Here is a 22,383-nt window from a genome sequence, read left to right as displayed (position 1 = left end):
GTGCTACAGCTGTTGGAGGTATGGTGGGGATAATTTGTCCCATTGATGACTATATCTTCCCACAGCAAAATCGAGGGCACAGTTTTACTGCTTGATAATTATTATTAAAAAGGTAGGTGCTGATTCTGCTCTGAGTTTCAGATGGATGCAGGGACCTGCCTGAGTGCATCAGCTGCTTTCCCCAAGCAGAAGGTTCTAGCTAGAGATCAACATTAGCATGAACAAGCTGTGTAAAAAAAACACTGATTCCAGATATACAAATTAAACAGTTTATTTATTAACTATTTCTCTTCCTTCAAGCAAGGATCAACTCTTTCATCTTCTAATCAAGCTTAATTAGCACTTACAGTGTAAAGCTTTTAGTTTTTCCCAAGGAAAGTGATTTAATAGTTACCCTAAGTAAGGCTTTATCATTTCAATAACAGCAGAAATATTTAATCATCCGACTTAAAGGACAACATGTATCTTGCTGCAATACAGGAAGCTGTAGGCTGCTATAAATAGCCTTGATGCTACAAACAATAAGCCTTATCCAAAGCCTATTAAAGCCAATGGAAAGATTCCCAGTGGCTGTAGAGGGCTTTGGATCACGATCTGTATCCTTCCAAAATAGAGAAATGGGGCTAAATTCTGTTCTTAGTTGCCAACATAAATTCAATAGAATTTGCCAAACTATTAGTAGTCAGCAATTTTACAAATTTAGTGCCCTTTTCCACTCATGAATTATTTGCAAACAACAGACTGACTCATGAATTTGTACATTATTCAAAATGACAAATATTTGATGCCAGTGTATTTCAGCTCATGGATTGCTCATGAACTGTTCACTGTGCTTTGAGTATTTGCTGTTGCTGATTCACTATTTGTGCTCTGTGACTGAGGTCACCAAAAGCCCAGGATAGTGTTTCAATTCCCTGACTAAATGACTGAAACCCAAAGACTTTTCAAGATGGCAGCACAAAACACTTTCACCAAGGCTACTTGTGAAAGTACATACTGTTCTGCAGTGTTTGCACAGCTCTAGTATGGAGTAAAGCCATAGGGCGCATCACTGCGGGTATAAATTGGCATAGCTCAGCTGAACTCAACTGAGGAGCTGTTCCATTGACTTCAATGGTTTCATTTCAGATTTATACAGACATGAGAGAAGAATTTGGACCATACTCCCCAATAAGACAAAAATGAATGAATTTATGCATAACCATGCCTACCTCAAAAGTCAAAGTATAGTCATTCAACTTTAGCCACTCTATAACATGTGGTTTAGTAACAAGAATTAATCAATTCCAAGAACTGAAAAACTACAACAGTGCACCAAAACAATGATCCAGGAATATACTAATTGCACCTGGATATCCTTGTTTTAAAGCCAGCTGGGAACAAAGAGAAAAGTTTTCTAGAATTAACTTTCTCAAAGAGTCTCCAGTGGGGAGTTCCAAAAGCGTGAAAAAATGTATTTGTGATATTCCCATCAACCTGCTTGTCAGAGATGATTTTCCAGCCCTGTTCATAGAATCATAGAATCTCAGGGTTGGAAGGGACCTCAGGAGGTCATCTAGTCCAACCCCCTGCTCAAAGCAGGACCAAACCCAACTAAATATGTTGGTTTGTCTCACCCAGGAACTCAGATAAGCAACAAGACCAAGTCAGAGCACAGTTTCCCGTACAACTCCAATGAGACTATGGGGCCGTTCGTGCTCTAGTCTCTGGGTTCTCCTCTCTGCTACCTTGTTTTCTGATGTAGTGAAAGTACTCAGATCACCACAGCTCTCCAGGTGCAGCATCCCTGGGTGTCTTCTAAATGGGAGTGTATGTGTCCTTGATGTAGATGGCTGAGCTGGAGTCATAACCTTCAAAGAAATGGAAAAGAGTTAAAATTCATTTCTTTTGGTTTCTCAGTTGTTGCTTTTAAAAATATATTCTACTGAAGTCACCCCTGGCCCAACTTCCTGGGGGTAGGAAGCTGTAAGCTGTAGCTTTCTCTAATATTTCTCAGATAACCACATGTACTTTTCAAGTACATAAAAGGTTGTTACAAGGAGGATGGAGAAAAATTGTTCTTCTTAATCTCTGAGGATATGACAAGAAGCAATGGGCTTAAATTGCAGCAAGGGCGGTTTAGGTTGGACATTAGGAAAAATTTCCTAACTGTCAGAGTGGTTAAGCACTTGCCTAGGGAGGTTGTGGAATCTCCATCATTGGGGATTTTTAAGAGCAGGTTGGACAAACACCTTTCAGGGAGGGTCTAGATAATACCTGGTCCTGCCTTGAGTGCAGGAGACTGGACTAGATGACCTCTCGAGGTCCCTTCCCATTCTGATTTTATGCCAGACTTGCTGACAGTTCATTAATGTATATCATGATGTGGCAGGGACTACATTGAAAAGCGTACATAGGCCCCATCACTGATGGGGCTTGGGCCATGGGGATGGGAACATCTTCCGCCCCACTTCCCACAGCATGTGTGCAGGATTAGTGCATTTTCACTCCTGGTCTTCCCCCCCCCCCCCCCCCAAAAAATTTCAAAACATAGGTGTCCTGATATTAACTCACCCATAGTGCAAGATAATGTTCAGTAATGGTCCAAGAGTGATTATTTGCCACTTTTCTTTATTTCTAGCCTTCCCTTCTTACAAAAGCTATCACTTCTACCACCAGCTAGCTTTCAGACCAGCTCTGAGAAGGAGATCTCGTCTGAAAGACCCATTCTTACGTAAAGATTAAAGCTGCAAGAAACCTTTGTAAAGAAAACTTCCTAGTTTCACAATTTTGGCTACTTCTGCCGAGTTTCTCAAACCTTTCCTTGAATTTGAGCCAAGTTATGGCTCTGGGTGAAACCATCAGCCACGTATCAGCATCAAAGTGAAGCTAAGGAAATTTCTAAAACACAAAGTGAAATGCTTAGGGCAAGAACCCAGGAAAACCAAAGAGCTGCATAAACCCCATGTGAACTATAACCATTGACTTGCCCACCATTTTAATAAAGAATCACTTGTGCTGTAGATCCATCAACCTTAACACTCTGTGTCTCCACGGTACCCAAGGCATTTCATGAGAAAGTCTCTGGTCTGTATGTGGATTGTATCAAATTATACTAAAAATTTCTGGGTGCTCATCCTGTTACTATAAAGATGTGTTCCGCACTGTCTGCTTTTCCTCTAGGTTACTTTGTATTTAGTTCAAGATTCCCTGAATAAATAACAGAGAGAGGTCACTTCTGGTAGGGTTTTATATCATGTATTTCTTGAGTAATTCTCTACCTGATTGCTAGAAGTTACAATACACAGCTGCTCCCCTGAGAATAAAGGATAGAGGGAAAGAAAGATAGTCTTGAGGCAGAAGCCAGGGAGTCAGGAGATTGTTTTATGCCTTTCTTGGCCCTAGATATTTTGTTATGACTCCATGTGCCTTGTCAGCATGTCTTTTGAAACTGAAGCGTGCTGATTGTTGATGTTGGACTAGTACAGATTTATGTGCACAATTTCAGGGGGGAGGGGAGGAGGAGGGGGGTGATTTGATAGCTACCCCATTAGTTTTCTCACAGGCTCTGTTTCACAGACCTGCAGCAGCCCTCTTCTCTCACTGACTGGGAGGAGTTAGCCTTCTATGCTGTCGATCAGTGAGGCTGCAGTATATGCTCAGCAGCAGTCTTTGCCATTTCTGACAGCCCTGGAACTCAGAAAGGAGTGCCACATATACCTGGCCTTGGAAGGGCTGTGACTGGTAGGGAGGAACCAGGCCAAACCACCTTGGGGTGCTCACCAGAGGGGCAGACTACTACCCTATATTATCTAAAACTGGGACAGCAGGGCCGTGACTGCTTTGGAAAGTAAGGGGGTTTGCTTACAAGTCTCCCTCTCTAGGTGTCTGTTTTGGTTCTGTGATAAAGGCTGAGTAATAGAGGCCACACCCTCCTTAAAACTCTGCTTTTCTGTGATGCTTATAAAAAAAACTTGACAGTGGTAAAGCTGTTGTGCAGAAAGCACTGCTTACCATACTGCCCAATATTGGCTCATTGTTCCTTGTACTCCCGCCTCTGTCAGTATCCACCTGTTGTCTCTTGCCTTACACTTAGATTAGAAGCTCTTTGGGGCAGGGACTGTCTTTTTGTTCTGCGTTTGTACGGCACTTAGCACAGTGGGGTCCTGGACCATGACTCGGACTCCTAGGGGCTATGGTAATACAGATAAATACAAATCATTTTGGAAAGCTGCTGACAGTTCCAGCCCTGTTTGAGGACTTGGGGAAATAAGGATGAGTCTGGGCCTCTTTTTATAATGCAGACGTATTTTTGCATAATGTGATTTGCAGCCGAGTTGTAAAATACAAATAAAGTCAATGTGAATTAGCCCACTGGCTTTAAAAATGGCACTGGAGTTCCAGGAAGGTGTAGCAGAAAGCTCGCACTAGAAACAACTAGATTATAGAGAAACCAAGAGGCTTAACTATTTTACAGTAACTTGTAAAACGTGAAGGTAACAGATATTTTAGTTATGTTCTTAGATGGTGGCAGTAATTAACATTTTTATGTCTTCACTACATTCAATTAGCTCTGGACACATAGCACACTGGATTTTATTTTATTTTTTTGCAATGCGGTAATAAATTATAATTGCAATTTACTCTGTTTTATAATCTTCTACAACCTTTTTTCTATGTGAAGTATATTATTTCTCATGTCTCTTTGTAGTCCATGTTTCTGCCACAAGGGATTTTGCCCTGTTTTTGGGGGTGGGGAGGAGGCTAATATTCATCTGCCTCTTAATTTTATGTATGCATGGTGTTCACACTATTTTGAGAAATGTTTTCTTGTTCCACTTCCCCTCCCCTGAATCTTGGTTAGCTCTGTGTTTTGCAAATGTACTTTAGATACATCACTGCTTGGCGTCTCATTCTTTCCCAGAACCAACGTGACATACCAGCAAACCCTGCTAGAGGCCAAACTCTGACTCTTGCTGCTATCCAGAGAATGCAGCTGTAAACTGTACCAGTGTTTTGTGTGCTAGAGAAGCCAATTAACAAAGTGAGGAAATATTTAGGTCTCCAGTTCATCCCAACTACAATAATAAGCTACCTGCTCCAGGAAGCTGGCGCTGGTGATGGCTTCCTCCATGTGTTCTTCGTCTGACTTTAGAACAGATTTGATATTTTCCACCAGTTCGTGTATGTCAGGGGTCATACTGCAGGAGGACTGCTCTAGGAACCTTGCCACGAGCAGCTTAGTGTCTATATATGACTTGTAGTCTACCAAAGACCGGGGTCTTGCTCTCAAAGCTCTTGCTCTCAAACCTTTTCGCAAAATGACAGTGGCCAGTTTTGGTTTTAATTCAGTCTGAGTTGCAGCTTCACAGCTTAGTACCGGACCTGAAGGCAAAAACAAAATAATCAAAGCCCATTTACTTTACCTGGGCAGTTGAAAAAACAATGTCAAAATGAGATGTCAGCACTGACAGTAATTCAGCACTGATACATTGCACAATGTGACATCATGGTAACTACAGAAATTTAATTATTGCCATGCTAGCACCAGTGGTAACATGCATCAATTCCCCCCTCCACCCCAGATACATATTTGTGCTTTGTGTCAAATTTACTCCAGGTAGAGAATGCACATTAGAGTGAGAGAAAAATGCATAGGGAAGAAAAAGAAATATCTTGGGGCCTGCAACCAGGTGACAGGGATCAGGGCCACATTGTAGCTGCTCCAAGCCCATACTCCAGCCTGTGGGTCGTGTCCTTCTGTCATCTTCTTAGGGCTGCAGACCCCTCTTTTCTCTCCTAGTTATTGCTCTGGCAGCTATAGTTCCCAGCATGCCCTGAGAGGAGAGGGTGGCGCGCAGGAAACTCTATGCAACCTGGGACTGATCATCAGGCTGTTTCTCCCTCTGGATCCTTGGGCTCTGGAGAGTGGAGGCAGACAGGTGGCTGGCAAGGGGGGGCTCTGCAGCTGGGCTCTGGGGGGGAACAGGGTGTGGGTATCTGGGCTGGGGGGCCCCCATGGTTGGACTCTGGGAAGGAGCGGGGTTTGGGTGTATTTGCTGGGGAGGCCCTGCAGGCGGGCTCTGGGGGAAGGAGGTGTGGGGGTCTGGCCTCAGAGGTGGTCTCTGGGGGTGGGGGGAAGGGAGCAGAGAAATAGGAACTGGGTTGTCACAGGGGTTTCTTTAACTCTCTACTCCTGGGAGAAATTTTGTGTGTGTCTGTATTGTTACAGACATACTTGCTGACAGGTATTTTGAAATAAATTAATTGAAACTGGGTGATTATGTATTGTTATTTTGACAAATAAAATTTGCAGAATTTTTGAGAATTTTAAAATATTCTGAGCAGAATTTTTAATTTTGGGGGGCAGAATGCCCCCAAGAGTAGCATGTTAATGGGCTGTGCCTGTCAACATGAAACAAGCTCTGACTGTTTTTAAAGAAAGAGGGCTTCTATAAGCCTTATAACATTAATTCTACTCTGTACGACATAGGAATCATGGGACAAGGCTTGTTTGCACAGTGAGTAGATGCATAGCAAGCCAAGGTGTGAATCTACAGTGCACTAGTTTGCCACACAGTAACTCACCAGGGTGGACCCTGCTACAGCGGCGTGAAAGTTGTAGTATACTAAGCCGCAGTCTGGCACTTACACTGTGCTGTAGCAGGGGCCACATGGTGGGTTACTGCACAGCAAGCTGGTGCATTTGCCGTGCAGTAATTTACCAGGTAGACACATCCACAGATTAACTAAGCTGTTGCAGTCTCTACGCCAAAGGTCCTTCATGGGATCTAAGTACTGTTCAGGGCCTGTATGATCTCTTCTAAACTACAGTGATTTTCACAATTTGTGAATAGTAGTTCCCCTTTCTAACATAAGTACCACTGATTTTTCCCCCACTCCCACTGTATTCTGATACCACTAAGACATTGCAGCTGTTCATTTTGACAAATGTATGGAAAAGAAAGCAACCTGAGGCCAGGCATAAGCAGACAGACAACTAATGCCAATACATTCATAGCTCCTTTGTTTATTTTAGGTACTCCTGCAAGCTACATTGTACCTTTCATGTTCTAATGCATTCTGTGGTTTCTTCTGTGGGTAATAATAATCATTGATCAGGAAGATTGCTTATGACCCATCCAGATTTTTTGTTAAAAAACAACCATACATCCTGTTGTTTTTTTAATTTACTGAAGATTCCATTCCCACTGACTTGGGGAGAACTTAACAGGGAAAAAAAAATCTATTCCAAGGCATGTTGTGTAAATAAACATTGTTACTACTGTGTTTTGATGATGAGAAAAGCACCCCCGGGTTAATAAAGCAGCTCTGTAATGTGAGCATTATGCCAGGGATAACAATAATTCCAGGAGGAACTCCGGTACCTCTCATCAAGGGAGCTTAAACTAAATGGAAGTGACTTCCCTAGTTAGTGCGGCAGCTGACCTCCATCTCTGCAGCAGCTGAGTACTTCACTTTCAGGTGGTTCAAGGCCACACTGTATAGAAACAATTACAAACTGGGTTCCTGATGGCGTGGTTTTAAGTGCCTAAAAGCGGCTTTTATGTGCAGCACAGAGCATCCCCTGCTTCCACCATATCTAATCTGCTATTAATAGATGACTGTTTCATGCCATTTAACCATTGCTTCAGGAGCACTGTGAAAGAAGGGGAGGAGGAAAAAGGATGGAATGGAAAAAATGCATGCAGGAGAAAAACATGAACCTGGGGGGAAAAGATGATCAGATGAGAATATGCTGAATGCTATATAGACTGGTAAGTACAACACAGTGACAGGTTCCTTAAATGCTAAAGACAGACAGAAATTGCAGTTATTTTATTATCCTAAGCAAGCATCAGTTATTAAAACCCACACATAATTTATTTGTGAGAATTTAATATGCATCAGCAGCTCCTGGTAGAATTCCAGCAACCCAGACTGAAAGTTGGGAGGCTGTAGTTAGTGGGGATTTTTAGACCTGCAAAGGGGAATGAGCTGTAGCAGCACATCCCAGAGCACCCAATCCTGCAGCAGATGTTCATGGAAACAGTAGTGTCTCCTTAGGTTTGGGCAGGGCTGGATTCACACCTTACGCGCCCCTAGGCACAGCATCTTCAGCACGTGCCTACTGCGCCTAAGTGGAAATCTGGACCTGGGCTTGAGACCAGTGAGAATGTAGATGCTGTTAATGAAAGGGTACTGAGGTTATAAGGTGGGGAAGAGTGAGTGGGCAGGAGTGAGTGGCTCAAAAATTGCTGACATCTCTGTGAAACAAAGTGCGTAAGATAGAACATGCTCATTAGCTGCAATTATCACTTAAGTGAAAAATAAATACACTGAAAGGGGAAAAACACCCAGTATTTTTCCCTTTTTTACTAGTAGCTACAAATACCAAAAAAAACAGATGTAGAAGCTAAAAGTGCTAATACACGTCTTTGGAAGGGTGTGTACATGTTTGCTCTTAACTCATATACTTGTTTTCTTGTGGGCTCCCCAAAGCCTCTCTATGATACATTCAACATCTGGCAGATTGCTATATCAAATTCAAGGCATTGGCATAGTCTGACAAATACAGCCTTAAGAAAATGAGTGCAATGCATGATAGTGTTGATATAGCAAATTAATCACCTCTAGGTGGCAAGCCGTGTAGCACAGGGTCGCTTTTTGATCTCTTCCTCAGAGGGTTGAAGACTTGCTTGCATGCAGGCTTTTGTTCTGCAGGCACTGAGCTTGGATTTGAAGTTGAAAGGCTCTCTCTACTGGAAGAGTCAGGAATATCCCCACCTACTGCATAACAGGTAAAGATGAAGGAAAAGAAACCAGAATAAACCAGTTATGAAATATCCTCCAGCAAATAACAGATTAAACTTGCACTTAAGGGACACATTAATGATTGCCATTGATCTCAATGGAAGTTGCAAGGCTTGAAGAAAGCACAGGCTTTGGATTTTTCAACTCTAAAAATATTCCTCATAGGCCTTGTCAAAAAATGACCCACTTCTTAGAAGCAGTGTCAAACTCACCAATGGGCACAGTTGAACTGCTGCCAAATTGTTTAGCTGACAGTTAAGACCAGAACAAACTGGTCAGCACCCCTGGAAGATACCAAGATTCAAACCTTCTTAGAGAAAGAAAAAAAATACTTAGCTGAAGTCCTGCATTTCAGTGGCTATATCTGAGTATGATGGCATTTGACGTATTGTGGGAAACCAGAGAACCCAATACTTGTGTTTACAGATCTGTATTAACAAGGCAGCCATTTGCACACCAGTTTGCTATGTTTTAAAATCCAGTTGCATATTCTCCTTAGTTAAGATACAGAGAGCCCAGGAAAATATTTCTGTTCATTCATTTTCTTTCCTTCTAATCAAACATCAGGTCCCCTGCTCCATGGACTCATATGCCACTATAATACAGACCATATGATTGTGACAGCAAGTGGTGCAATATATTATGTTGCAGAGAATTTGAAAGGGGATGCAGATGGATATTTTTCCTGGATGCTCATTTTGTAACCATCTCTGACAGCAATTGGTACCTTGCAAGGAAACAAAATATTCTTGTCTGTGTTGGGGAAGAGAGTAAATCTCTTTTTCAGAACGTGAGAAACGGTGGTTCATCACTTTGTCTGGATAATAGAAAAGCCACAGTGATTGAAATCACTGAAAAAGCAGGGGGGTGTTTTTATTTGTTGACTGTAGTGTCTGGTCCAGTACGTGATTGCAGCCTAGGAAATCCAGATATCAGCAGGAAGCAATGAGGTGAAGCATAAAGGCAGTTATCAACCTGGAAAGCTGGAGTGGGGACAGCTCAAAAGCGAGAGACAACACAGTAACAAACTAGAGCAGACAAGGAATCAGGAAATGGGTAGAATAGAATCAAAGAGCCAAGCCCCTCCCTGGTGTAACTGAGCTGAAGCCAGTGGAGTTACACTAACCTTTGAGTATTACAGTACACTAATGATCCTACAATTTGCAAGAGTGTTACTGCGGTGAAATGTGTTTTAAATAAAGGCAGCGCTTAATTTGGTCTGGTGACTCTCTGATGTCTAGTTATCTGTAATCTTAGTTTCAACCTTCTAAATCCCCAAGGTAAAAAGATTACAGTAGCTAGAAGTTGGGATGACAGCAGAAGTATACTTGCTTCTAGGATTACATGGTGATGAAGGGTAACTGCCACATGTCATCAGCTGTCAATAAAGGGCTTGAGCCTGCTCTCGCAGCTATCAGTTGGAAAACTCCCATTTACGTCAGGAGGAGAAATCTCAGGCCCCATGGGCCAAATACACACTAGCTGGCCTATGGATCTCCGCTGCACCATCTGGCAGTGCTTCACTGCTGCCTCCCTCAGAGGCTCTGCTGGGGGTGGGTAACTATTTCCACCAGGGACTCCATAGCTGAAAGGGGAAGGGACAAATCAGTCTCGCTGGTGACGGCTGCCAAAGGAATGAACTGAATCAGCACATGTCCCAGCTGCCTTAACCATGCCCTCTTCCCTGCCAGTAACACCCACTTTTCTGACTGTGCTGAGTTTATATTGGAAGCAGCTACAGTATGGCAGGCATAAATGCAGCATTATGTCTATTTGTTCTCCTCCGACAACTGAGAGCTCATACAAAATCATTCCACTCAGATTCTTTCATGAAACTAGCAAACCTCATTAGATTACATCTTCCTCTGTCTGCACAACAATAAAGAGAAGGAAGGTTACCCTAAAGCACAGGCCCCCACCCATGGAATTGACACCTTTCTTTATCAAGACAGGCAGGCACAGAGCCTCGGTGGTATTTAGGCAGAGTTATGGAAGTTACGTGCCTAAATACCGTTGATCTGGGCCTCAGTTTCCTGTAGTATCAGAACTTACAGACATTCTGAGGTTTAAATGGCCAAGACACACTAATAATCACAGAACCATGCAGATTAGAACATGTGCATGTGACTACAGATGTACTGGGTCTTACAAAGTGGATTTGAAATATTAGCAAGAAGTTGATTACAGCTTCTTTTCCGGAGACACTGCAGGCAACACACAGAATGATCTTTCATGTAATGTATGCCAATTGCCTATACTTAAGGGTACGATTTTGTCATGAGTATTTTTAGTAAAAGTCATGGCTGGGTCACGGGCAATAAACAAACAAAAAAAAATCTTGGAAACTGTGACCTTTCCCTGACTTTTACTAAAAACATCCCTGACAAAATGGGGAGGGAGGAGGGTCCAGCATCCTGTCCCCGCCCCCCTGCAGCAGCTGGGAGCGGCAGGGACCCTGTTGCCCAGTGGCTGGGAGGGGTCCCCCACTGCCTGCGGTGACAGAGGAGCTGGAGGGGGGGCCCCCTGCCCTGGCCACTGAGCAGCTCCAGGGTCACTCTGCTGCAGCTGCTGGTAGCTGGGAACTGCAGGGAGTTTGGGGGGCACTGCCAGCGGCAGTAGCAGCTGGGGAGATGCGGGGGGGACCCCTACAGCCGCTGAAAAGCTCTGGGGTTCCCTCTGTTGCTGCCACAGGCTGGGAGCCATGGGGAGGGGCTGGCTGCTCGCGGACGCTAAGCAGCTGTAGGGGGGGCCCCCTGCCAGTGGTGGCGGCACCTGGGGAGCTGGGGGAGGCCACTGCGGCTACTGAGCAGTTCTGGGGTCCCTCTGCTGCTGCTGGCTGGGAGCTGCGGGGGCGGGGGAGGGGGGTCCTGGCTGCCTGCGGCGGCTGAGCCACTGCAGGGGGGACCCCTGCCAGCAGCAGCAGCTGGGTAGCTCAGGGGTCGACAGTGGAGACGGCAGCCAATCAGTTGTGGGGGGGTCCTGCCACCTGCAACTGCAGGAGAGTCCCCCGCTGCTCACGGATGCTGGGCTGCTGTGGGGTCCCCCACTGCCGGCAGCAGGTGGTCAGCTGTGGGGCCCCCCAGTGTCACTAAGTCGCTGGAAGTCACGGATTCCATGACGTCCATGACCTCCATGACATAATCTTGGCCTTACCTATACTATAGTCTTCTTGTGCTCTGTTCTCAGAGCTTGGTTGCTCATTATGCAATGAAGTTCCAAGATCCTCACTCAGTTCATACTCAGGCAACATGCCATTGGAAAGCAATAGGAGTTTGCCTATGTAAATACCTCAGGATTTAGCCTCATGCGTCCACTACCAGTCTTTTGTATTTCTCTCTGTTTGTCTCACTGCTACACAGCATGTCTTAGAAGAACAGAACAGCTTGTTTTCAGAGGTTCCAGACTGACTGGTACGTTTATGTCTAGATAATACTTAGTCCTGCCTTGAGTGCAGGGGACTGGACTAGAAGACCTCTCGAGGTCCCTTCCAGTCCTCTGATTCCCACTGCTGATTGGATGTCAGCAAGGGGTGTAGATGAACTGGTACTGAATGTGGTTTAACTGCAAGTTAGACCAAGACAAACCACAGCCAGAGTTGATTTAGTAAAACGAGGTTAAAACCTACTTAGAACAACCCTCAACCCTGGTTTTCTAAAACATTGTTAAATAGAGCTTGTCCTGGCCTATACTGTTGGTCCAGCCATGTTCAACTGCACCCCTTGCTCATGCTCATTGTCAGCAATGGGCAATTTTTCCAGTGCAGACCAAGCCAAAGAGGAAGTCCCAGTTTAGAGACATTGCACTGTAATGAGCCACAATGGGCTATACATACCACAGCAGTATCCGGACACCACCCATGCCATGGCACAGACAGGGGAACACTGAGGCTAGATATTTATAAAAAAGGAAAATGCTTTTCCACCACATTGCTCTCTAATTCAATTGCTAATCCTGGCTCACTCTCTAGTGTGTGGATAACAGCTAACTTGCCTGCATTTTAAAGAACATTACTTTTTTATGTGCCATTCTGTATCTGTAGGCTTGTAAATCTGTGCCTATCCTCAAAGCAATAAGCACATAGCAAGATACTGCTGCAGCTCTGTTCAGTTACTTTTGGTGTGAAACTCTGGGCTAGATAGAACCTTTTTAAGCAATCCAAACTATCAGTCTAAGTTACCTTGAGAGACTTGTGTATCGTTTGGTTCTGGTGGCCCAACGACAGCTTCTGCCACATCTGGAATTTGGAATGCACCTCCCTGGCATACACAATTAGCAATAGTAAAAACTGTTAATCTCTTTCCTTTGAAAAGTTCTCTTTGCACTTTACAAACATTTACCATGTAGAGACAGCAGCATCTACCACAGTGAAACCACAACAGCTTAACAGTGCACAGCAATGCTTTATAAAAATAATCACATACTGTACGTATGTATTCCTCTGCAACAACCAGACTGATACATTTCTACAAATGACATCCATTGTCCAGTTCAGACAATATTATTATACAGTTGTTTTAGGACTAGATTATACCTTGCAGAGCTTCCTTGAAACATTTTCATGTGAGAAGAATTTAGGGCAGCAGTGAGGCTGTGGGTGAGGACTCCCAGCCCCACGGATCTCCAGGGAAAAGACTACCCATTCCCACTGAGGAGCTGTCCCACCATGCTACCCTTTAGGCCCCTTCCCTCTGGGTACACTGCCTTGCTTGTACATACAATTCCTTAGTGAGAAGGTTGCTGGTGTGGAACCTGAGTTACTACTGTTTCAAGCAGTGGCAACCATTGGTATCCCTAATTAGTGAGCGGGAATGTTGTGGAGAGCAGCTCCTCCCCATTCCACCCCCCAGAAACCCCATGGTGCTACAATGCTGTGGAAGGGCCTTCAAAGGCTCTGGGGGAAGTGGGATCACGCAGCAGAGCTCGAACTCCCACCTCCACGTCTGCCCCTCTCCAGCCATGATTTCACCATTTCTGCTGTACTCTGCATGTACGAGCAGAGGATCGTTCTGTTCTGTTTGCCGATCACTATTTGCACGAGTAGTGGTACAGGTGTCAGGAACAATCACATTCAATTACTAGTGCTTAACACTCCAAGATCAGTTTAATTCACTCCTCCACAAGGCAAATCCTTTCCTTAGCCTGGTGCTTGCATTACAGAAGACTGCCACGAATGACTGCAGAGTTATATTGACCTAAAAAGGAGCTACAGGAAGATGTGGACTTTGTTTCATTATAAGATGAGGAGGGCTGTGAGCAGCATACCCTGCTTTACATGAAAACAGCTGCTGTCACTAGCAAATATGCTAACAGCAATGAGGAGAAATATGTGAAAGGCTAATGGATTTATGTTTAGGAATGATCCATTTGAAAGTTGTATCCAGTTTTACTTGCTCTTAAAAAATGCCCCCCACAAATGCTTAAGAATCCAAATGAGGGAAATGTCTGCTGGATTTCCCACTATCTGCAAAAGTGAGTCTGGTAGACTTTAAAGGTAATAATTAGAGATATACCAATCTCCTAGAACTAGAAGGGACCTTGAAAGGTCATTGAGTCCAGCCCCCTGCCTTCCCTAGCAGGACCAATTTTTGCCCCAGATCCTTAAATGGCCCCCTCAAAGATTGAACTCACAACTCCGGGTTTAGCAGGCCAATGCTCAAACCACTGAGCTATCCCTTCCCCCATATGTGGTGATACAAAATTATGTAACCCAAAGGTACTATCCTGCTGTTCTCAGCTAGAAAACTACTAGATGTACAAATTCAGTTCTTCTAGCTCTCAGTTCAATCTTATTTCTGTCGTAAAGAAAGGTTGCTAGAATCCCATGGACTGTACCTGCTCACAACTGATCTGTCTCACCACAGCTTCATATGGAGGAGGGGGATCCAAAGGACAGAACACTTCAACTCCTTTCATTCTAGCTCCATAAATATGTGGTAATGGAATAACATCCGATCCAAGCATCCTAGGGAAAATAATTTTGTATTATTCTCCTCCTTCATGCAGCTTTCTACCTGCAAAAAGATATGATTAGCTAGAGAATTTCATTGGTTCTGCTGTGCAGGCTCACAGTAAAAGTTAATGAACTCAGAGACCAGCAAGAGATTTTTCCAGAATGCCATGGGAAACTAATGTCTGGGACTCACCCCTCCAGAATCTTCACAAGGACTTTGAAACAGCCAAAGAAGAGACTGCCCCCAAGAGAATCCCTCTCAGTTTAATACTGAATCCATTTCATGCAGATATGAGAGTTTTGGGTCCAAACATTCAAAAATAATCCTCTCGGGTTGAGCATCCAAAAATGGGGGCAGCCAAACTTAGATATCTGTGATCTGAATTTAATTCTAACTGAAGTCAATGGGAGTTCAGCAACTCTTAAAGGCGCTCATGATGACAAGCCTTAGATGTTTAAATACAGGCACACAAAAACTGGCACCAAGCTTAGGGTCTACTTTTGAAAAGTTAGGCCCTGAAACTAGTCAGTAAGTAAACACAGATATGATTGATGAATCCTATTAGCTCATTGTTGTCTTTGATGCACGGAGATCCCAGTAACCCAAAAGTACAATAGAAATCTCGATCAGCCCTTCCCTCCTACATTTCCCTTAGAGATAGCTAAGCCAAAATAAGAGAGTGGAGCTCTGTTGTCTATGTCTGCTGAGTTTGTTGTTGTAAATGTTACTTTTTATTGCATGTTGTTATCCTGACATATTTAACATCTGAATAAACAAACACTAGTGACTGACATCTCAAGGGCTGGTTTCCTCACAAAGCACTGACTTTGAGAGTCACTGGGTTTTGAAATCTCCACTAAAACCCATATTTTCACTGACCTCCAACTGCTGTTCACATTTTCTATTTCTAGATTGTGGGACCATAATTTTATATCACATGCAATAGCTCACCCAAAAAAAAAAAAAAAAAAAAGGAATTCAACAAGCATCCCCTATATGGTGCATGTACAATAGAGTTTGTGCCTAAAACAAAACCAGAGTCTCCAGATCCAGTCCAAACTTTGTGGCTTGAGCTGTTCTAGCTGACTATGGCAGAGAAATATGCTGTATATGTGACACATCTCGCCCTACATTTTGGGAGCCTGGTTGGCGGGGGGGGGCGGCAGTGGGTTGTGTGGGACAGGTAGGGGATGAGAAATGTCTGTGAAAGTGTTATTGAGGAACTCCAGATGAACTGGAGCAGGAATGGCAATGCCTAAAAATAATTGCAGAGGGGAAAAGAGGAACATAGTCAGCTGCTTGCAACATGGGAGGAAAAAGAAACTTAGGCATCAGTTGGTGAAGGTTCATGGTCAAGGAGATGAGAAGGAGGGAAAGAAAAGCAAGGTGGCTCCTTTGCCAAACCTTTATAAAACTAAAAAAGTTTGGGATCAGTTCACTTTGGGGAAAAGCATGAAGTTCAAGCTGGTTCTCATTTTAACCAAACTACTGCAGCCATCCCTAAAAATAATGAGTTGTCATTATGTTGAACAATGGAAGGGAACATTAAGAGGCTAATTTTACATGATCTCTGGGCAATTCTCAGGTATTCTATATGTACAATGAATCTGGGTATGTTTGTTTTAATATCACCCGTGATAATGGAACGTGTGTCCCCTGTACATTTATTTCGTGTAAGGAAAGGCCTTACTGAACCTTTCAGTTTTATTCTTAAACTAATCTAATCTTATCTAGTGAAGGTGTTCCTATTGTGTTTGTTAATATAGCGTCTTGGATTCAACATTATGTAAAATTTTACTTGGGGGACATAGGATTAAAAAAGCATTAAAAAAAGAGTTCCTCTGTTTAAGCAGTTCCCATGAATGCTGGGGGGCAGGTTCTGTGTGTTTGTTTTTTAGTTTGTTCATGATTTATTTATTTATTTTATGGTGGTGAGAGGAATTCAAATAGTAGTGACTCATGGAATTTGTTTCAGTTTAAGTGAGGAACTAGGATCACTATTCATCTTTCTATTCTAGGCAATATTTCCCTGTCCATCAAGAGAGATTCCTTCTATTCTCCTTTACCAGCTTTTGCATGACAGTACAAATGCCTGTCGTCACAGGACTTGCCCCAAGATTTTAGTGAGGTGGAGAAGCCATCAGACTATCTCAGTGAGGGCATCAAAGGTGGAAGACATTTACAGGTTAAGATGTTCATTTTCAGTAAAATCTTACGCTAAAAATCACAAGGCAGGGGTTGGGGTAGCTTTCTGAGTAGGGCCTACATGAGGGTAGAAAAATAATAGTGTACTGGGCCCAGCACTTTTTTGGTATGGGAACCCCATGCTCATTAGGGCTGGTACACTGCTCCCAGACTATGACATAGTTCTCTACTGGTTGTGGCTTTAGAGCAAAAAGGTTTGGAACCTTTGTCATCTCCTTCCTCTAAAACAGTGGCTCTCAGTCAGGGGTACGTGTATTCAGAGGTCTTCCAGGAGGTACTCAACTCATCTAGATCAGTGCTTCTCAACCTGGGGGTTGCAGTCCCCAGTGAGGAATCACGGGCTAGGTTTATGGGGGTTGCAAGTGCAGTGCTGACAATAGCAGGTGACACGCAGAGCAATTGCTCAGGGCCCCATGCCACAGGAGGCCATGCAAAGCTAAATTACATGCGGGCAAAGGCATTTAATTTGAACAGGAAGTGTCCTCAGTCTTTGCTGTTGGAGCTGTTCCACTTTATTTAACGACAATTTGGGGCAGCACAAATGTCAGGATAACACCTAAGTCCCTTAGTGCTAAGACAGAGGGGAGTTGAGACAGGGTCAACTTGTTCCATATTACAGGCAAACATCACTGTGACTGTAAGGGGGCTGAGAATGAGCATGACTCAGGCAAACAAGACTGAGACCAAAGAGGGTCTGTTCAGTTCAGTTACCACAGACACATTGGTAAGTCCTTGAGCATGGCCATGCTTTGTGAATGCCACAAGCACTGAGATCAGGGTGGGGAATGCAGAATAGTCACCATTCATGCATGCCAGAGCCTGACACCCAAAACCAGGGTGGGGAATTGAGACCAAGCAGTCTCAATTCATGCCCTAGACACAGAGCCCTGAGACTGAGGGTTGGGGTGTCCAAATAGGTGTGTGAGGGGCATTCTGGAGCTCCCCTTTCCCCTGTGCTGCTGCGGGGAGGGGGCAGAGTGAGAAGAGCTCTAAACAAGCTCTAGCAAATAATGACAGAGTGACTGGGTGCTGCCAGACCATTCTGTGCTTCCATTCACTTTTCTGTGTGCCTTCTCCACATCTTCAAATGCTTTACTGAATGTTTGAGCTTTCTCCAAGATGAGTCTCATCTCATCTTCTGGGAGAACATCATTGTTCATGCAGTGGCCAAGTACCATTCATTTCAAGCAATTCTTTGCCTCATTTATAAGTTTGTGGATTCTACTGCCATGGTTATATGCCTTCCTCTTAGAGCATGGCTGATGACTAAAGCACCATAGATCAGTGGGTCTCAACCAGGGAGTACCAGGGCCGCCCGGGGGGGGGAGGGGGGGCAAGTGGGGCAATTTGCCCCGGGCCCCACAGGGGCCCCCATGAGAGTTTTTCGGGGCCCCTGGAGCAGGGTCCTTCACTCACTCCAGGGGCCCTGGAAAACTCTCGCGGGGCCCAGGCCCCCGGAGCTTCTTCCGCTCCGGGTCTTCGACGGCAATTCGGCGGCAGGGGGTCCTTCCGCTCCGGGACCCGTCACTGAAGTGCCCCAAAGACCCGCGGAGGGGGGGTCCTTCCACCCCAGAGTGCCCCGAAGACCCCCCCGCCGCCAAAGACCCCAGGCCCCCTGAATCCTCTGGGCGGCCCTGGGGAGTACTCGGCTTATCTAGATCAGTGTTGCTTAATCTGGGGATTGCAGCTCTCAGGAGGGGTCATGGGATGGGTTTAGGAGGGAGTCACAAGTGCAGGGCTGTCATTAGGGAGTGGCAAGCAGGACAACTGCCTGGGGCCCCACAGCACAGGAGGCCACGCGAAGCTAAGTGACGTGCTTTAGCCCCAGGTGGCAGGGCTTAGGCTTCAGACAAGGCTCACAAGTGAAAAACAGGCTCAAGTATCACACTGAAATGTAAGTACAATATTTATATTCCCATCAATGTATTTTATAATTATATAATACAAATTAGAAAGTCAGCAATTTTTCAGTAATAATGTGCTGTGTCACTTTTGTATTTTTATGTCTGATTTTGTAAGCAAGTAGTTTTTAAGTGAGGTAAAACTTGGGGTGTGCAAGACAAATCAGACTCCTAAAAGGAATACAGTAATCTGGAAAGGTTGAGAACCACTGCTCTAAAAAGCCAGGGACTGTTATCTCTTTAACTCATGCTGGCTGGAGGTTCAAGAGCTGCAAAACTAAATTTGAGGATGGCGTTGTCATACTCTCAGTTCAACCATGTCACTGGGACATTGACTTCCCAGAATGTCTTTAGATTTGATGATCAGGGGCGGCTCCAGGCACGAGCACGCCAAGCGCATGCCTGGGGCGGTAAGCCACGGGGGGCGCTCTGCCGGTCACGGTGAGGGCGGCAGGCAGGTTGCCTTCGGTGGCATGCCTGCGGATGGTCTGCTGGTCCCACGGCTTTGGCGGGCCTCCTGCAGGCGTGCCGCTGAATCCGCGGGACCAGGGACCTCTCGCAGGCAAACAGCCGAAGGCAGCCTGCCTGCCGTGCTTGGGGTGGCAAAATACCTAGAGCCGCCCCTGTTGATGATGGTGGCAAGTCCAGTGACCATAAAAACAACATCAGTCATCAGGATGTGGACTGAGGTTTGAAAATGCATGATGGGTTTTTAATATCATGAGGGGGTTTTGTTTTTTTTAAATAACTTGATCTTCATTGTGAGGAATCCCTCCAACCCCCAAATAAAATTTAAAGCCAAACAGCAATGGAGTTAATGGCCTCATGAGCAAGAACTCCCTCCAGCCCCTAAGTGCGCACCCAGAAAAATATCATCTGGGTGTTTCCTTTCTACCATATTCTTCCTGTGAAAGGTTCCATCTAATCTAGAACAATTACTGCTATTATGCTAATCTTGAAAAATTACTTAATTACTATGTCTGCTTCCTTGTAAAACAACAAGATTACAGGTAGGAGTAAAATATACTGCATCTGTAAAGCTAGTTTGTTGTCTGTGTCTGGCACTAAATAAGAAATTTAAAAGGTTTCAGGGAGAGCACGTCACATGGATGTACAAACAAAAATCCACTGGCTTCAAAAACAATGGATTTGGCTCTGCATTTTGAAGGGTGGAGGAGGATGTGTGCTCATTCCAAATGTGTTCTTGGCATGCATTTTGGTCTCTGCAATGCTTCCTTTATACTAGAGGTATCTCTGTTTTGGAAGTTCCCCAAATGTGCTTCACTGATGGCATTTCCATCGCCTGGAGGTAGCTCCTGATCTGTTCACTTCTGAACAAGGCTGATCTGATTTTGGAAGCTGAACCACTGTAGTTCCGGGATAGAAAAGCAGGTCACTGAGCCTGCTTGGCATTCAATACACAAACAGGGGGAGGGACAGGGTAATGGAGGAGAAAAGGTCAGGTCAAATCTAAATCACACATTGCTGGACACAGTGGATCTGATCTAGGGTGAGTCATGTTTCCCAGTCTCCCAAGACAGGAAATTAAATCTGTCTGTTGCTTTCTACTTCTGAGCTCATTACACCATAAAAAATGCAGCAGAACTTAACACAGCCCTCGTAACACCACAGACCCTTTTCATCAGCAAGTCATGAAATTATATTTCCATTTTCTGCTAGCCTGAAGCCCATCTCTAGAACAGATTAATAGCAATAAGAATATTTTATTTACCTAATGAAAGTCTTTACTGTAGAATGACAAAAAAATAAAACCTCACAATTCTGAGACTAAAGGATCTGAAGCTCTGCCTGGAAGTGTTCAACTGAATACAGGTGCCAGAAACTGCTATTTTAGGGCCTGCCCTAATTTCCGCTCAGAATATAATTAACCTAGTTTGCTTTTGCCTAAGACACAAAAGTTATTATACACACACTTGTGAAAAGTACACGGGATCATCCCATAGGATCTTTAATAGCTACAAAGGTCACAGCCTTGGTTATATCTAACATCTCCAGCAGTTCTCTACCCTTTAGTGCCATACTGTGACCTACCTTAAACTGGTGTAATTTGGTGAGGAATTTCTTCCATACTCTAAATCTGTGACTATTACAAATATTCACGGGTGGGTTTTTTTGAAACATCTGTGATATCTATTACAGTAACTCCTCACTTAAAGTTGTCCTGGTTAATATTTTGTTGTTATGTTGCTGATCAATTAGGGAACATGCTCATTTAAAGTTGTGCAATACTCCCTTCTAACATCATTTGGCAGCTGCCTGCTTTGTCCACTGCTTGCAGGAAGAGCAGCCCATTGCCACTAGCTGGTGGGGGCTTGGATCCAGGATGGACCAGCAGCCCCCCTATCAGCTCCCCGCTCCCCTAAGTTCCCTGTGCTGCAGTCACCCAGCAGGCTATCAAATGCGGAGCAGGTCAGCTGTCCCTCCCCCACTGCCATGTGTTGGTCCTGCCCTCTGCCTTGGAGCTGCTCCCAGAGACTCCTGCTTGCTGTGCAGGAGGGGAAAGGGGGGGCTAATGTAAGGGTGTCCCTCTCCCCCCTGCTCCTGCACCCCACTTACCCCGTCTCCATATAGAGCAGGGAGGGGATACGGACGGAGAGAGACAGAGAGAGCGTGGGGCAGCAGCTGCTGTCTCAACTTTCTGATCCACTTAAAAAGACAATGCACTTAAGAGTGGGTCAGCTTACTTAAAAGGGCAGTGTGCATCTCTCTCTCCCTCTCTCTCCCACACACACAAGGTGTGTGTCTGTCTCTGTCTCTGTCTGCTATGCTGTCTCCCCTCCCTCATGTTTGTTCAGCCTTGTGTGAGAGGCTACATTATCAACAATGTGTTAACCCTTGAGGGCTCAGCCGAGTGCTAGTTCATCATTTAGCAGCAAGGCATTCCCTGGGAAATATCCCTCCCTCTTCCACCCTCTAACTTCAACCAAGTTATCTCAACCAAGCTTCACAATCATCATAGCTGTGAACAGTATTAAATTGTTTGTTTAAAACGTATACTGTGTTTATATCTATATAATATATAGCTTTTTGTCTGGTGAAAACAATTTCCCTGGAACCTAATCCCCAATATTTACATTAATTCTTATGGGGAAATTGGATTCGCTTAACATTGTTTCGCTTAAAGTTGCATTTTTCAGGAACATAACTACGTTAAGTGAGGAGTTACTGTATTTGTATTACAGTAATGGCTACAGGCCTCAAATAACATTGTGCCCCAGGTGCTGTATGTACAGAGAGACAGCTCTTGCCCTGAAGAGCTTACTATCTAAGATGACAAAGGGTGGGAGAATGGAAGTAGTATTGTCCCCATTTTACAGAAAGGGAACTGAGGCATGGTGAGATTATGACCCTAATCCTACAACAAGAAGCATAAACTGGCTTCTGGGGTGGAAACCTACAAACAAAACTGAAACTTGCTGGATTTACTATATGATTTTTAACACACTTTTTTAAAAAAGGCAACTTATATTATTATGGGTCTGAAGCTAACTTACTAAAGAACACCTTCCTAT

At 44.4% G+C, this 22,383-nt stretch overlaps 1 protein-coding gene across 2 annotated transcripts in view; it reads right to left on the bottom strand.

The window, feature by feature from the left end:
• Nucleotides 1–318: 318 nt before the first annotated feature.
• FAM189A2 (family with sequence similarity 189 member A2) overlaps nt 319–22,383 on the bottom strand; it is a 48,891-nt gene continuing 26,826 nt past the window's right edge. Inside the window, exons 7-11 of one of the 2 annotated variants that reach the window (XM_039542911.1) lie at nt 14,626–14,755; nt 12,971–13,049; nt 8,611–8,769; nt 5,075–5,364; nt 319–1,850 (exon numbers count right to left, since the gene is read on the bottom strand). In XM_039542911.1, the coding sequence (XP_039398845.1) occupies nt 1,647–1,850; nt 5,075–5,364; nt 8,611–8,769; nt 12,971–13,049; nt 14,626–14,755 (862 nt within the window). In that variant the 3' untranslated portion in view covers nt 319–1,646. The remainder of the gene's footprint in view (nt 1,851–5,074; nt 5,365–8,610; nt 8,770–12,970; nt 13,050–14,625; nt 14,756–22,383) is intronic. The other variant, XM_039542912.1, reaches the window with a different exon arrangement.

Source organism: Mauremys reevesii, linkage group 6, assembly GCF_016161935.1.
Source record: "Mauremys reevesii isolate NIE-2019 linkage group 6, ASM1616193v1, whole genome shotgun sequence".
Taxonomy (NCBI): Eukaryota; Metazoa; Chordata; order Testudines; family Geoemydidae; genus Mauremys; species Mauremys reevesii.
The sequence above is the reverse complement of the archived record's forward strand: the minus strand, read 5'-3'. Positions and strand labels throughout refer to the sequence as shown.